Source organism: Bos taurus, chromosome 1 (genome assembly GCF_002263795.3).
Source record: "Bos taurus isolate L1 Dominette 01449 registration number 42190680 breed Hereford chromosome 1, ARS-UCD2.0, whole genome shotgun sequence".
Taxonomy (NCBI): Eukaryota; Metazoa; Chordata; class Mammalia; order Artiodactyla; family Bovidae; genus Bos; species Bos taurus.
The window spans coordinates 56,929,373-56,945,553 of NC_037328.1; the positions used below are offsets into that span (position 1 = coordinate 56,929,373).

Here is a 16,181-nt window from a genome sequence, read left to right on the forward strand (position 1 = left end):
GATAGTTGGGTGATCTTAGGATGTTGGACATCGAGGAGGATTTAGGAGGCTTTGAGGTTTGCAAACCACTTTCTGCAGGGACCTCCATTGAAAGAGCTGTTATGTGTGTGTTGGGAGCAGGGGGAGATAAGCTGAAAGTGCTGTCACCCAGACCTGCTTCAACCAAAGTTCCCCACTCACGGGTTTATTTGCTGTGATTAATTGCTGGAAACAGTGACAGACTTTATTTTCTTGGGCTCCAAAATCACTGCAGAGGGTGACCGCAGCCATGAAATTAAAACACGCTTGCTCCTTGGAAGAAAAGCCATGACAAACCTAGACAGCATATTAAAAAGCAGAGACATTACTTTGCCAACAAAGATCCGTATAGTCAAAGCTATGGTTTTTTCAGTAGTCATGTATGGATGTGAGAGTTGGACCATAAAGAAGGCTGAGTGCCGAGGAATTGATGCCTTTGAATTGTGTCGGAGAAGACTCTTGGGAGTCCCTTGGACTGCAAGGAGATCAAACCAGTCAATCCTACAAGAAATCAATCCTGAATATTCATTGGAGGGACTGATTCTGAGGCTGAAGCTCCAATACTTTGGCCACCTGATACAAAGATCTGACTCATTAGAACAGACCCTGAGGCGGAGAAAGATTGAAGGCAGGAGGAGAAGGGGACGACGGAGGATGAGATGGTTGGATGGCATCACGGACTCAATGGACAAGAGTTTGAACAAGCTCCGGGACATGGTGAGGAACAGGGAACCCTGGCATGCTTCAGTCCATGGAGTGGCAAAGAGTCGAACACGACCGAGTGACTGAGCAACAACAACAAATTAAGTGCTGGTCCAGTCGCTTCATTAGAAATGAGAAAACTGAGCCTGAGAAGGGGGCGCAAGTGGATGTGGCTGTTTCAGGGAGTGAGGGAAGATTCTGTTGGGCATGAGAAGTTCATACTCGTCCTCTGGGGAGGATGGGTGCTTAGGGGTGGAGGGCACACGAAGCAGTGAGTACTCCGTCTCGGTTCCTCCCAGTGATGCTCTGGGCCTTTCAGCCTCCAGGGAAACGTTCTCATAAGATTCCTCAGCAGAGATTCCCCACGGCCTTTTCCCGAGGACGCTGTGATTGATGAGGGTGTAGCACAGATCCTCCGAGGAGCCGTGGTCACCATTCTCTTGCTGGGTAAAAGAGAGCCAGCATTAAGACTTGGCCTCTCATCATTCTCCTTCTACTTCATCTCAACACAGGCTCAGCCTCGGGCAAAGTCTGTCCTCCTTGACCACTTCCCCTTCACCTCTTGTTTATTTTTCTTAAATGGCTGCCCCACCCCAACCACTAGCCCAAGCTGCCAGACTTCCCATGCTACTCAGAGAATTCAGCCTACTCAGGCATGTCCTCTCTTCCCCATGTCCCAGAGTGACCTCCCTATATAATTCCCAAAGTCTCAAGACCGTGAGGGCATCCATCCTTGTATAAGAGAACAATCTAAAGACAGCTTAAAATGCTTGGGTTATGATATTTAACCACCCACTCTAGAGATATTTGCATTATTAAAGGAGAATTCACTTAAGAGAAGGTCTCCTTCAGTGAAATTTCAGGAGATAAACAGCAAAACAGCAAGGGACAGGAGAAGGAGTATGGATTTGGAAGAAAGACTTGTTTTTGATCCATGCTCCTGCCATCTTGTCAGCTGTCTGGCTTTGAGGGAATATCACTTAATCCTTCTATAAAATGGGTAGGAAAATAATAGTACCAATTTTACAGTGTTGTTGTGACAATTACATGAGATGATACATGTGAAGCATTCAGCCCACATAAACTGGCATAAACTGCCTGGCATAAACTAAATGCTCAATAAATATAAGTTCCTTTCAATAAATTGTGCAACTGAAGTGGTCATAGCTTCTGCTACCAGACTCTGCATATGTCCCTGGACTCATAAGCACTGGCATCTAAAGGATTCAATATTAAGGTCATAAGGGGTCTTGGAGGTCTTCTCCTGTACTTGAAGTGGCTACATTTCTACTGTCATCTCAGAAAAAGTCTCAGAGATGTTTGCATTACCTGGATGGGAGCAGATGATGTTTCTTCATCTGGAGAAAGAAAATACACTTAATGAATTTCAGGTCATGGGGAGATTTCTGGGAGGGGAGAAGAGGGGCACTGAAAGATAAGCAACCAGAAAACCAAGGTACAGCTAGGGTAGCCCTTCTTGGGCTATCCTGATCTTCAACACATCCCTGGGGAGCAACAGGGTCATCTAAACAAGAAACACTCAAAGCTGTGCTGAGAGGCTAAGTGGAAGGAAAGACATTCAGTGGGTTTTGGACAGGAAATCACACGTCCCTCCCTTTCTCACTCCTTTCCTTCTCTGTCCTTCCTTACCCAAAATTCATTGCGTGCCCGGTGGTGGTGATTAGTCAGTCGTGTCTGACTCTTGTGACCCTATGGACTGTAGCCTGCCAGGCTTCTCTGTTCATGGAATTTCCCAGGCAAGAATATAGGAGCAGGTTGCCATTTCCTTCTCCAGGGGATCTTCCCAACCCATGGATTGAACCTGGGTCTCCTGCATTGCAGGTAATCTCTTGCATTGTAGGCAGATTCTTTACTGACTGAGCCACCAGGGCATGCCTACTGTGTACCAAGAATTAGGGAGAAAAAAAAGAATCAGAGACAGATCCTGTCCTCAAGTCGCTTATAGGCTAGCATAGGAGGCAGACAAGGACCTAAGAGAGACCCACAAGGCAGAGGAAGGCTATTTCTGCTATAGGTGACAGGGGATGATGGTGGAGTAGAAGCTGGTGCTCAAGAATAGTTCTACAGAAAAGGAAACTCTCAAACTAAACCATTTTTGAGAACAGTGACAGAAACAAACAAAAGCAGGCCGATTGCTAAAAAGTCAATATACTTAAAACCAGCAGGTTTTGGCCACTCAGCAAAGAGGGAAATACACCAGCTCAGTAAGCAAACAAGAGCATTCAATGGAAGCCTCATGGCATCACTGTACCCTGGAGATAGGTGTGCGCATTTTAAAAAATGAAGATTGTTGAAGGAACTTCTGAAAAAAACATCAAGCATACTAACATTCACATTTTAGGGATCCCTGAAGGAGAAGAGTGACAGAAAGAGGCAGAAAATGTATTTAAAGAAATAATGGCTGAACACTTACCTAATCTGGGGAGGCAAACAGGTATCCCAGTCCAGGAAGCAACAAGATGAACCCAAAGTGATCCAAACCAAGACATATCATAATTAAAATGGAAAAGTAAGAGAATTTTAAGGCAGCTAGAAAAAATAGGAAGTCACACCAAGGGAGCGCCTATAAGACTATCAGCTGGTTTTTTAGCAGAAACTTTCAAGGAGAGTGGCATGATATATTTAAACTACTGAAAGGAAAAACCTTACAACCCAAGAAAACTCTACCTAGCAAAGTTATTATTCAGAATTGAAGGAAAGGTAAAATTTCCCAGACAAGCAAAAAGTAAAGGAGTTTATCACCACTAGATTGACCTTATAGGCAATATTTAAGGATCTTCTTTAAGCAGAGAAGAAAAGATGATAACTTAAAATAAGACGATATACAAAAGAAAATATCTCACTGGTAAAGGCAAATATATAGCAAAGCCATTTATCAGCCACTTAAAAAGCGCATATGAAGCTTAAAAGACCAAAGTAGTAAAATCAACTACAGTAAGAGAGTAAGGGATACACAGAATAAAAATGTGAAATATGATGACAAAAACATAACATTTACCACTCCGTAGGTGAGGAGTGGTAAAAATGTGGTGCTTTTAGAATACATTCAAACTTAAGTGACTATCAGCTTAAAACTAACTGGAGAGATGGATAAATTCCTAGAAACATCCAATCTTCCAAGACTGAATCAGAAAGAAAGAGACAATATGAACAGACAAATTAATAGTAAAGAAATTGTATCAGTAATAAAAGAAAATAACTCCCAACAAACAAAAGCCTATGACCGGATGGCCTCACAAGTGAATTTTATCAAACATTTAAAGAAGAGTTAATACCTAGCCTTCTCAAACTAGTCCAGACTATTGAAGATGAAGGAATGTTTCCACATGCATTTTACAAGGTCTGCATTACCCTGATCCATAAACCAAACAAAGATACCACAGGAAGAAATATATAGGCCAATTTCCCTGATGAATATAGATATAAAAATCCTCAACAAAATATTAAGAAACTAAATTCAATAATACATTAAAAAGATCATATACCATGGTCAAGTGGACTTTATTCCAGGGATGCAAGGATAATTCAATGTACACAAATCAATGTGATACACTACATAAACAAAATGAAAGAAAAAAATCATATGATCACCTCAACAGTTACAAACAAAGCATTTGACAAAATTTAACATCCATTTATGATAAAAACTCTCAGTAAACTGAATACAGAGGGAACATACCTCAGTATAATAATGGCCATATATGTCAAGCCCAGAGCTAACATCATGCTCAGTGATGAGAAGTTGAAGTCTTTTCCCTTACGATCAAAAACAATACAAATATGCCCAACACTCACCACTTTTATTCAACATAATACTGGAAGTTTAGCCCCAGCAACCAGAACAGAAAAACAGACAAAGGCATGCAAATTATAAGGGAAAAAATAAAACTATCACTCTTTGCAGATGATATAATATTATATATAGAAAACCCTAAAGATTCTACCAAAAAAACTGTTATAACTAACAGATAAATTCATTATGTTGCAACGATACAAAATTAGCACACAGCAATCTGTTGCATTTCTAAACATTAATAGCAAACTATCAGAAATTAAGAAAACAATCCTAGTTACAATTGTATCAAGAATAAAATACCTAGGAATAAATCTAACTTTTGTATTCTGAAAGCTGTAAGACATGGATAAAAGAAATTGAAGATGACACACAAAAAATGGAAAGATATACTGTTCTCATGAATTGGAAGAACTGTTTTTCACAGAACTAGAATAAAAGATCCTAAATTTTGTATGAAACCACAAAAGGTACAGAATAGCCAAGCAGTCTTGAGGCAAAAAACCAAAGCTGGAGGTATCATGGTCAGTGATTTCAAACTAGACTATATTACTATACTATGTTGCTGCTGGTTTCCTAGTGACTCAGTAGTAAAGAATCCCCCTGTCATGCAGGAGACCACCTGCAATGCAGGAGATGCGGGTTTGATCCCTGGGTTGTGAAGATCCCTTGGAGAAGGCAATGACAACCAACTCCAGAATTCTTGCCTGGGAGGTCCTATGGACGGAGGAGCCTGGCAGGCTACAGTCCCTGGGGTCCCAAGAGTTGGACAGTACCTAGCACTAAAACCCCTACCAACAGGCTACTGATATAGTCGTACTATGGTACTAATATTAATGTGATACTATCATTCTGGCTATTATTAAAAAGACAACAAATAACACTTGTTGTCAAGGATGTGGAGAAATGGGAATCTTTTTGCACTGTTGGTGGGATTGTAAATTGCTGCAGTGTCTATGGAAAACAGTATGGAGTTTCCTAAAAAAATTAAATATGCAACTACCATACAAGGACTTCCCTGATGGCTCAGAGGGTAAAGCGTCTGTCTGCAATGCAGGAGACCTGGGTTTGATCCCTGGGTCTGGAAGATCCCCCCTGAAGAAGGAACTGGCAACTCACTCCAGTACTATTGCCTGGAAAATCCCATGGACGGAGGAGCCTGGTAGGCTACAGTCCATGGGGTCGCAAAGAGTCGGACACAACTGAGCAACTTCACTTCACTATCATACTATCCAGAAATTCCACTTCTGAGTATTGATATGAATAAAACAAAAGTGTTAATTTGAAAAGATATATGCACCCCAAAGTTCATTGCAGCATTATTCACAAAAGCCAAGATAGGGAAGCAACCTAAGTATTCCTCGATAGATGAATGGATGAGGAAGATGTGGTATATGTATATGCAAGGAAATATTACTCAGCCATAAAAAGAATGGAATTTTGCCATTTGCAACAACATGGATGAATCTAGATGCCAGTATGCTGAGTGAAGTCAAAGAGAACAAAACATCATATGATTTCATTCGTATGTAGATCTAGAAATAAAAACAAATGAAGAAACACCATAAAACAGAAACAGACTCATAGATTCAGAGAACAAACTGGTGGTTACCAGAGGGAAGCAGGTGGGGGTACGAGCTAGTAGGTAACAGAACTTAAAAGGTACAAACATCCAATTATAAATAAGGCATGAGGACATACTGTGCAGTATAGGGAATACTGTGACTAGAACTATAGCATTAATAGTTCTGTATGGTGACAGACAGAGAGGAACTAGATCATCTTGATGTGTAAAAATAAATGCAACTGAAACTAAAGCAGTGTTGTAAGTCAACAACTTCAACAGAATTTTTAAAAAAGTGTCTGTGAGTTTTGGCATTAGAGGTCTTATTTCTACCATTAGAGGTCGATTCCTATTTCTGTTTTGCTTTGATTGAGACTGGGGTTTCCTGACACCCGCAGCTCCCCTGGGTGAAGTGCTTAGAGGTGGGAGGGCTGTACTATTTTTTTTTTTACACACCTACAGGGCTCGTTTTTAAAATTCAAGGTGAATGAACCAGGCTCTCCTCTTTAAACCCAGGAAGGCAAAAGCAAAACTCGTTTCCTTTTCTTCTTTAGAAACACTGTGGCCTTGTCCTCCTGCCTGTACTTTGTCCCCCCATCCCCAATCTCCCAGTTAGATGGGACACCAGTCATTCACCGCCCTCTCCTTCGAATGCTTTCGTTTCCTTCATTGCAACCCTGCTTCCATCACCACTGGCCCCCTGAGTGGTCTTCCAGCATCCATTTATGCCACTCTCTACTATTATCTGTTCTCTGAACAGAAGACTGGGTGATGTCTTTAATGCAAATATGATCATACTTGGCCCTTGTTTAAAGCCATTCAGCACCTCCTGTAACTCGAACGATGAAAAGATCCTAACAAGAAACTTGATCCCAAGGTCCTGCTCCTCCTGCGTGTGCTCTGTGCCTGCGCTGGCCTCCTTGCAGTTTCTTACAGGTGCCTTGTGCCTCCACTTTTGGCTTTTATTGTTCCCATTTAACTCCTTCAGCCAGCAGACCTCAGGAGATATTGGAAGGCTATGGAGATCAACAAGTCAGTTCTTCCCTCAGTGAGCTCCTGGTTCAGTGGAGGTAGACATGCAATTGGACAATCGGCAGCAAATGTGTAAGTATCATACCTGATGTATGCCCAAGGTGCTTTGGGAGCAGAGGGAAGAAGAAAAGCTAAGTCTGTCAAAAGTAAAAATGATGTGAAAGCAATGACTTACTTTGCTTTCGGGAATCTTGTCTTGCTTCAAAAATGTGTATTTTTTTCCTGTAAAAGAAAAAGAAAATAAATTGGTTGTTTTATTATTCAGAAACTCTCAAAGGGAGTTATACTCAACTATAAAAGCTCATGTTTAATTCATTTGTTTAAGTTATAAGGCTTTTATAACACCTCCTTCAGCCAGAGAAATAAGAGGATAGGAAAAAAGGAAAACTGGAAACAAGACTGAGTAGGAATCTACTCCTTTGTGTTTCTCTCTCTCCCTCTTTCACCTCCCTTCTCCCTTTTCTCAGGCTGGTATGGAATTGACTTATAAGTAGAGAACTATGGTGATGATGTAGGTAACATTTTTGGAGTTTTCTTTCCTGACAAAATATCAATTTCTCTTATATTAAGGAGCCATTGTTATATACAATCTCAACCTCAGTCTCAATCTGTGATATCCAAACAAACAATCAAGCCAGCAAGCCAACACCTCCCACACGAGCCCTCAGAAAAACACAGTGTAAATATCATGGCAGCCAGTTATCATCCCAGGGAACAAGGGCAACATCTGCTCAAAGGAGAATGACCATACGTCCTGGTTTGCATAGACAGTTTAGTTATGTCATTATCAATCACTTAGTGACCCTAAACTATTTTTAGCCTCCTTTTCCTTTGCAGAAGTTTCCTGGTTTGGACAATGAATTATACACCATCCTGGCTATGCCTTCTCTGTGCCTCTGTCCCAGGAGCTCGCTGGGATGTGCAGTGTGATTAAGGGGCTTCTCTACTTCGGTAGCCAGTTTCATCCTTGCTTCTGAGGCTTTCCCATTTAAAGGGTGTGTAACCACCCATAAGACTATTGTTCCTGTTTCTCACCAAACTTGAAGTGTGGTTTTCTCTGACTGACTCTCAGATGTTAGTGCCTGCTTCCACTGTGGCCACAGACAGTGGGAAATTCACAGGTAACTTACAGCAAACACCACAGTGAAACTACACTTACAGAAAATAACCCCTGAAGAGTTCTCCACTCACCATGGAAGGCAGAAACACGCTTCAGCGATGTGGCAGTCCGAGCATCTAAAATACCCAAGAAATGATACGTATCACAAGTTTAGTTTCTGCAACTTTGTTACAGTGACTCCCTTCCCTTTGTCATTTCTGTGGAAGAGCGTTTTTTCCCCTCCCCCAAGAGACTATTCATTCTAAGTGACTTGGACACATCTATCATGCCTTCATCCTCCCATGACACTAACTGGACCTTTGGAAATATGACCTTATCAACTCTTAATCAGAGAAGGAACTTGCTGCTGTGTTCCTAGCAAAGGTTTGCTCATCCCCAGTTCCAGTAATTTATGTGGCCTCTTGTGAGGAAGGGTACACAGTTATCCCCAGGAAGTCTAAGTAAAAGTGTGTGGACATTTTAGAAATTTCTTCTAGGCATGGATTAGGCAATATTTACATAGGCTCCTGCTGCACTCTGAACTCCTATTTATACTCCTATTTAAATTAATTTAATATTAATTTATATTAATATTTAATATATTTATTAATTTTGAGACTTTATTTTCTTGGGCTCCAAAATCACTGCAGATGGTACCTGCAGCCATGAAATTTAAACACTCTTGCTCCTTGGAAGAAAAGCTATGACCAACCTAAACAGCGTATTAAAAAGCAGAGACATTACATTGCCGACAAAGGTCCATCTAGTCAAAGCTATGGTTTTTCCAGCAGTCATGTTTGGATGTAAAAGTTGAACTATAAAGAAAGCTGAGCACCGAAGAACTGATGCTTTTGAACTGTGGTGTTGGAGAAGACTCTTGAGAGTCCCTTGGACTGCAAGGAGATCAAACCAGTCCATCCTAAAGGACATCAGCCCTGAATATTCATCGGAAGGACTGATGCTGAAGCTGAAACTTGGGTTGTTTGGCCACCTGATGTGAAGAATGGACTCATTGGAAAAGACCCTGATGCTGGAAGAGATTGAAGGCAGGAGGAGAAGGGGATGACAGAGGATGAGATGGTTGGATGGCATCACTGACTTGATGGACATTAGTTTGAGCAAGCTCCAAGAGTTGGTGATGGACAGGGAAGTGTGGCATGCTGTAGTCCATGGGGTCACAAAGAGTCGGACATGACTGAGTGACTGAACTACTATATTAACATTTGTCTGCTCATTGGTCTATATCCTACACTAGAACATGAATGTCACAAGGTCAGGGATCATATTTGTCTGTTCATCATGGCACAGATTGCCAGCGTATGCTACAGTGTCTGGCACATAGTAAATATATTTTCAATAAGTATGTGATAAATGAAGGAGTAGCTAAGAACAGAGCAACTCTAACTGGCTCAGATCATCAGATCTGCCTTACTGACCCCAAGGTAGCTATATAAGGGCTTCCCTGGTGGCTCAGTGGTAAAGAATCCACGTGCCGGTGCAGGTGACTGGGGTTCAATCCCTGGGTTGGGAAGATCCCCTGGTGAAGGAAATGACAACTCACTTCAGTGTTCTTGCCTAGAATGCAAAAATATATTGCCCTAAGTGTAAGGATCAAATAAAGTTAAATATGGACAAAAGCTATTTTTAAACTGGTTATTTCCCCCAGTCAACTTTTCTGCAATGTATTTTTGCATTTCAGTTTGGAGTTTTGGTCTAGGCTGGGTTCAGACAACCTCCTTTGAAACCAAATGAATCTCTACAACGTGGGCTGGTGGTGGTTTAGTCACTAAGTCGTGTCCAACTCCTGCAATGCCATGGACTATAGCCTGCCAGACTCCTCTGTTCATGGAATTCCCCAGCCAAGAATACTGTGTGGGTTGCTATTTCCTTCTCCAGGGGATCTTCCCAAGCCAGGGATCAAACCTGGTTCTCCTGCATTGCAGGCGAATTCTTTACCAAATGAGCCATGTGGGAAGTCCTACAATGTGGGCTACGTGCTAGCAATTCCAGGTTCCTCTCTCTTAACACAAAGCTTCCCTAGCCCCTGAAGTCTGCCCAGTTTCTCCCTCCTTATAATGCCCATGGCCCTACTTGTGTGTTTCATCATTTGGACTGATTAGCATGTGTCCAGTGATATACACCAAATATATGAGCCTTTGTTTGTACTGAAGAAAAACATCCTTTTTAGGGGGGGTGCCTATGTAGGGTGCCTGTGCAGTGGCTTTTTCAAAAGCTTCTCCTGAAACCATGGGAAAAGTGCAGATAACTCTTCAAGCCACTGAACAACTGGCTCTACCATACTTTGGGGTTCTTGGATTCAGGGACACTCATTTCATATTTTAGTGATTCCTTGACACTCAAAAGTCCTGGTCAGGGGATTTCCCTAGAGGTCCAGTGGCTAAGACTCTGTGATCCCAACACAGGGGGCCCAGGTTCAATCTTTGACCAGGGAACTAGATCCCACACGCCACAACTAATAGTTTGCATACCGCAACCAAGACTTAACAAAGCCAAATAAATAAAATTAAGGGGATAAAAAGACCTGATCAGAAGGGACTGATGAGGAAGACTGCATTTAAGAGCATCATGGTAATCACAAGTGTCTCTCGCCACAAAACTTTCAACAACTGTAGCCATGTGGGGAATGTGGTTACCTCAGAAATAGAAACTCAGAGCTTAAAATGAAATGGCCAGAATGGGGCTGGAGAAGAAAGGGACATGAGATTAACAGATAAAGAGACAACAGGAAATAAGGGTCTTCTTTCCAGTTCTATGGGCTATACAGGTTCCCAGCAAAATGCCTCATCTCCTAAGGTCTAAAGGTTCAGAGTGTTTTTGTCTTTTGTCTTGTCTTTGCATTTACTATTGTTACAACTGCTGTTGGGTTGAAGCAAGGTCTTCCATTCTGGGGTGTGTGCAGCCCAAGACCTAACACACTTCATTCTTCACAGGTAAAGCCTGGGAGAATTGCTGTTGGATTTGGTCTCACCTGGATATTCTCAGTTTGGGGCTTTGACTTCTCAGGTTCCAGGGTGTCTCTTGAGTGTTCTGCTGCCACCTGAAACTCAGCATATCAAGAATGAGCTAAGTCTTTGCTCTCCAGGCTTCCCACCTTGCTTGATAATTTTTCCAGCTTTCCTCACTTCTGCTACTTGTGGGTAAAAGCCCGGCATTGCCTCGGCTTTCTCTTGTTGCCCTTCCATTTGTTAATGGAACACCCCAATCGGTCCTTGACTCGACCTCTTCTCCACTGCCCCTGCAACAGCTCCCCCCCGCCAATTTTCTCCAACAACTGCTGTACATAACCAGGCCCCAATCATTTGTTCCCAAACATCCAGGCATCCTTATGACCATGAGAATGTCAGTGCACAGAGAGGCCTGTCTGCTCAGCTCAGTTTCAGGGACTGCACTCAGGAACTGAGAAGGGCCCAGGCCTTGTCTCATGTACACTGCAGTTTTCACAAGAAGTACTGAGGCAGAGAGCACACAATAAAAGGGAAGGAAAGAATGAAATAAAGAAAAGAAATTGACTCAAGGTTTGGGTTGGGTTTCTGTGTAACTGTCCTTTGATTTGTGGGGAGTATGGGATATAGAGAAAAAGAAACTAGACATTAAGCACAATTTACTATGTGCTTACTATATATATAGGCACACGAACTATAAATACTACTTGTTTTTATATATACATTACTTACTAAGCATACTACTTATTAAGTGTAAGTAACAGATACATTTTCTATGTTATATTTCATTTAATCCCAGAATAAATCCATGAGGTAGACATTATGAGTCTATGTCTTGTCCATGAAGAAACTGAGATGAAAAAGCTTATGCAACTTGTCTGAGGACAGATAAATGAGAGTAAGTGGGAAAACTGAGTTTGCTTCTGGCAGACTCATCCTCTGAGACTCTGAACTCCTTTCATGAAGGGAATTGGTGCCATTCTGCCTGAGGAGGGGGAATTTCCTGGATTTTTGTAACAATTTTGATCTGGAGAGAAAAGGTGGAGTGTGCTGATTGGATGATAACCAGGCAGTAAGGGTGAAGTTGAAAATCAGATCCAAGTAAATATGACTTTTGAGTATATTAAGGGAGATATTTTCAATCAGTATAAAAATGAAGATTCTGGGCCAACTGAGTAATTATGTGGAAAAATATGTATTTCTATCTGACATCATATAATAAGTGTATGATGCTAAAATGTAAGGCAATAAAACTATGAAAATTATACTGTGGATCTGTCTTATCTTGGGATGAGGAAATAATTTAAAGCATAAATTGGTAGAAAGCAAAAAGCTTTCTAGATTTAATGCAATTATGTTTAAATATATAAGAATAACAAAAATTCTGTATAACACAAGACACATGGACTGGAAAAATAATTTTTTTGTAATATTTATGAAAAAATGCTCATTTCTTCAAGTAAAAATATCTTTTACAATAAATAAAAGAAAGTAGACCAAAATCCAAAACAAAAATTGGCAGAAGGCATACTAGCCCTTCATAGATGAAGAAATACAAATCTCTGATAAATAAAGATAGTAAAATAAAGATAACACTTCTAATGTTGTAAGTAGTTCTTCAATTTTCCAGTTTACTTTTTTTGTTTATATTTTATTTATTCTCCAATTTCTTTTACAATAAACATGTATTAATGTCACAATCCTTCGCCGTCTTACCAAGGGTCTAAAGAACAAAATTAGAGATGTAACATCAATCTTAACTTTCTGTCCATCATATCGGTATTTTATTTTATTTTTATTTTCAAGACATTTATTTAGGTTTACAAGCATTCATTCAGCATTTATTGAGTGCTTCTTCTATGTCAGAAACAATGTTAGAAAACACAAATTCAAAGATGAATAAGAAACAGTCTCTACTTTTGACGACCTCACGTCTAGACATAAAAATAGGGATTTATAATCAGATAGAAGAATGCAAGAGTTTCAGATTGACAAAGGGTTGGGAGTATCTGGAGAGAAGTCCTAGAAAACACTGACCCTCATGGAGGGCCAGGAGACATTCCATGGCTTTGCTAAGACTCCTTTTGCCAGGTAGCTTTTTGGATCCTACGTTCAAGATCTCAGTAGCATGAACTGAGCTCTGGGACACCAAACATAATCCTGTAAAGACCACCCTCCACCTCCCCAGCTAACTGATTTTCACCATCTCACTTTGTACTGGAGGGACTCCTTTGTTTAGAGTGATACTAATTTTTACAGTAAAAGAAAAAGGAAGAAAGTGAAGTCGCTCAGTCATGTCTGACTATTGGCGACCCCATGGACTGTAGCCTACAAGGTTCCTCCATCCATGGAATTTTCCGGGCAAGAGTGCTAGAGTAGGTTGCCGTTTCCTTCTCCAAGGGATCTTCCCAACCCAGGGATCGAACTCAGGTCTCCAGCATTGCAAGCAGTCAATTTTACCATCTGCGCCACCAAGGAAGCCATTTTTATAGTGGCTGCTGTTAATGAAGGTGATAGTCAAACTAACTAGTATCTCTTAGTTACTGAACCTGACTGTGTACTATGAGTTTGAGCAAGCTCTGGGAGTTGGTGATGGACAGAGAAACTTGACATACTGCAGTCCAAGGGGTCACAAAGAGTTGGACACGACTGAGCGACTGAACTAAACTGAACTGACATACCAGGTACCATGCTAGCATCACACACACTAGAATCCTCCAAAGTAAGTACTGTGCTACTAATTCCATTTAAAATAATGAAACTAAGGTTTAGAAAAGTTAAGCCAAGTTCCCTACCAATTTCAATGTCCCCTGCTCACCCATTGCAAGGATTGTATACCAGCTAAGGTCTTTTACTATCAGAAAGCTTGCTGTTTCAAGCTTTGAAGTGAAGAGAAGTGAAAGTCACTCAGTCGTGTCTGACTCTTTGCAACCCCATGGACTGTAGCCTGCCAGGCTCCTCTGTCCATGACATTCTCCAGGCAAGAGTACTGGAGTGGGTAGCTGTTCCCTTTTCCAGGAGATCTCAGCCCAGAGATCAAAACCAGGTCTTCCAAATTGCAGGCAGATTCTTTACTGTCTGAGCCACTAGGGAAGCCCAAGAATACTGGTGTGGGTGGTCAGGTCTCTAGCACTGCAGGTGAATTCTTTACCATTTGAACTGCCAGAGAAGCCCAAGAATACTGGAGTGGGTAGCCTATCCCTTCTCCAGAGAATTTTCCTGACCCAGGAATCAGGCTGAGGTCTCCTTCATTGCAGGCCAGCCGAGCTACCAGGGTGGTGGTGTTTTTATGCTGTTTGTGGGGCATTCTCAAAAGAGTATCCCCTTCCTGCCCCAGAAAGTTGCTCTGTTTCTTAGAGTAGCCTGCACAGAACTTCCTTGATAAAGTCCTGCCTTTCAGCTGTTCTGCACCGGTGGTTACTATGATTCTGGGAAGAAGGCCAACCAATAAGGAACTGAACATGATCCCTGGCATGTAGTAGGCACTTCATTCTTGTCAATCCCTTACCTGGTTGCCTTCTCCCAAAGAGCAAACCTCTTTTTCTCTTTCTGGCCCTGTTGCCCCAACCCATCTCTCCTGCTCCCCCTTAGGGAGTCTGGACTCACCTGTCTTCCCTTGGCAGCAAGTTCCCCATCCTCTCAGTCCTCTTGGCACCCTCCCCTCGGCAGGCTGCTCCTGACTTAGACACGGGGGCTGCGTTGCTCTGGCCACCAGGGCAGAGGGAGCTGAGGGGAATGTATCCTCTGAGGAGGGGAGGAGGAGCCCCCGGGGGAGGAGATTCAGAAGTGCACACAGGCGCAGCTTCCTAAAATGTCAGAGGCTGAACAAACCCAGTTATTACTTTTAACCAGAAGCCGTTAGTCAGTGAGGGTTTTGAAAGAATGGGGAAGCCCCATCTGCAATTGTAAACAGGTCATAAGGGCTTTTCACTTCAGATGCCTAAGCTTATTAAACCACTTTGTAGTAGTCCTAGAAACATCAGAAGGAGAACTTTGTTTTAAAACAAAAAAGCTTAAAAATCAAGTCATAGACCAGTAGAAAAATATTAGCAAAACATACATCTGATAAAAAGATTTTTATCCAAAGCATGCAAAGAACTCTCAAGACTCCCTAGGAATAGCTGCTACTGCTGCTTCAGTCGTGTCCGACTCTGTGCGACCCCATAGACGGCAGCCCACCAGGCTCCCCCGTCCCTGGGATTCTCCAGGCAAGAACACTGGAGTGGGTTGCCGTTTCCTTCTCCAATGCATGAAAGTGAAAAGTGAAAGTGAAGTCGCTCAGTTGTGTCTGACTCTTAGCGACCCCATGGACTGCAGCCTACCAGGCTCCTCCATCCATGGGATTTTCCAGGCAAAAGTACTGGAGTGGGGTGCCATTGCCTTCTCCCCAAAGGAATAGAACAAACATCAAATAAGATGGGCAAAATATTTGAAAAGATTTTCATCAAAGAAAATATTCAGATGGCAAACAAATTCATGAAAAGATGAACATCATAGTCATTGCGGGTGTAATGATTTAAACCAAAACCACAAAGCAATACTTTTGCACACCTATTAGACAGCCTAACAGTTGAAAATGAAAGCAAAAACTGATAATTATTAACTGCTGACAAGGAAAACAGAACATCTGGAAGTCTCACGTATTGCTGATGGGAATGCAAAATGTTTCAGCCTCTTTGGAAAACAGTATGGCATAGCCTTACCATACAACCTAACTCCTAGGCATTAACCCAAATGAAATAAGAAATCAAGAACTCTAAGAATTTGTATGCATATGTTTATAGCTTCTTTACTCATAATTGCCAAATAAAACCAAACCCTGGAAATAACCCAAATAATCTCAAGTAGTAAATGTCTAAACAAACCATGTCACATTCACACAATGGGCTTTGGCCCAGTAATAAAAAGGAATGGGCTACTAATATTATACTTTTTATAATGTATATTCAAAGGAGGAGAAGGGGACGACAGAGGATGAGATTGTTCGAT

At 41.6% G+C, this 16,181-nt stretch overlaps 1 protein-coding gene across 1 annotated transcript; it reads right to left on the minus strand.

The window, feature by feature from the left end:
• Positions 1-845: 845 nt before the first annotated feature.
• On the minus strand, positions 846-14,867 carry GCSAM (germinal center associated signaling and motility). Its single transcript, NM_001191208.1, has 6 exons — positions 14,799-14,867; positions 11,219-11,287; positions 8,322-8,366; positions 7,306-7,352; positions 2,050-2,078; positions 846-1,163 (listed from the first exon to the last, which is right to left on the minus strand). Exons 1-6 carry the CDS (start codon positions 14,825-14,827, stop codon positions 846-848), a joined length of 537 nt encoding a protein of 178 aa, NP_001178137.1. The 5' UTR covers positions 14,828-14,867.
• Between the last annotated feature and the right edge of the window lie 1,314 nt (positions 14,868-16,181).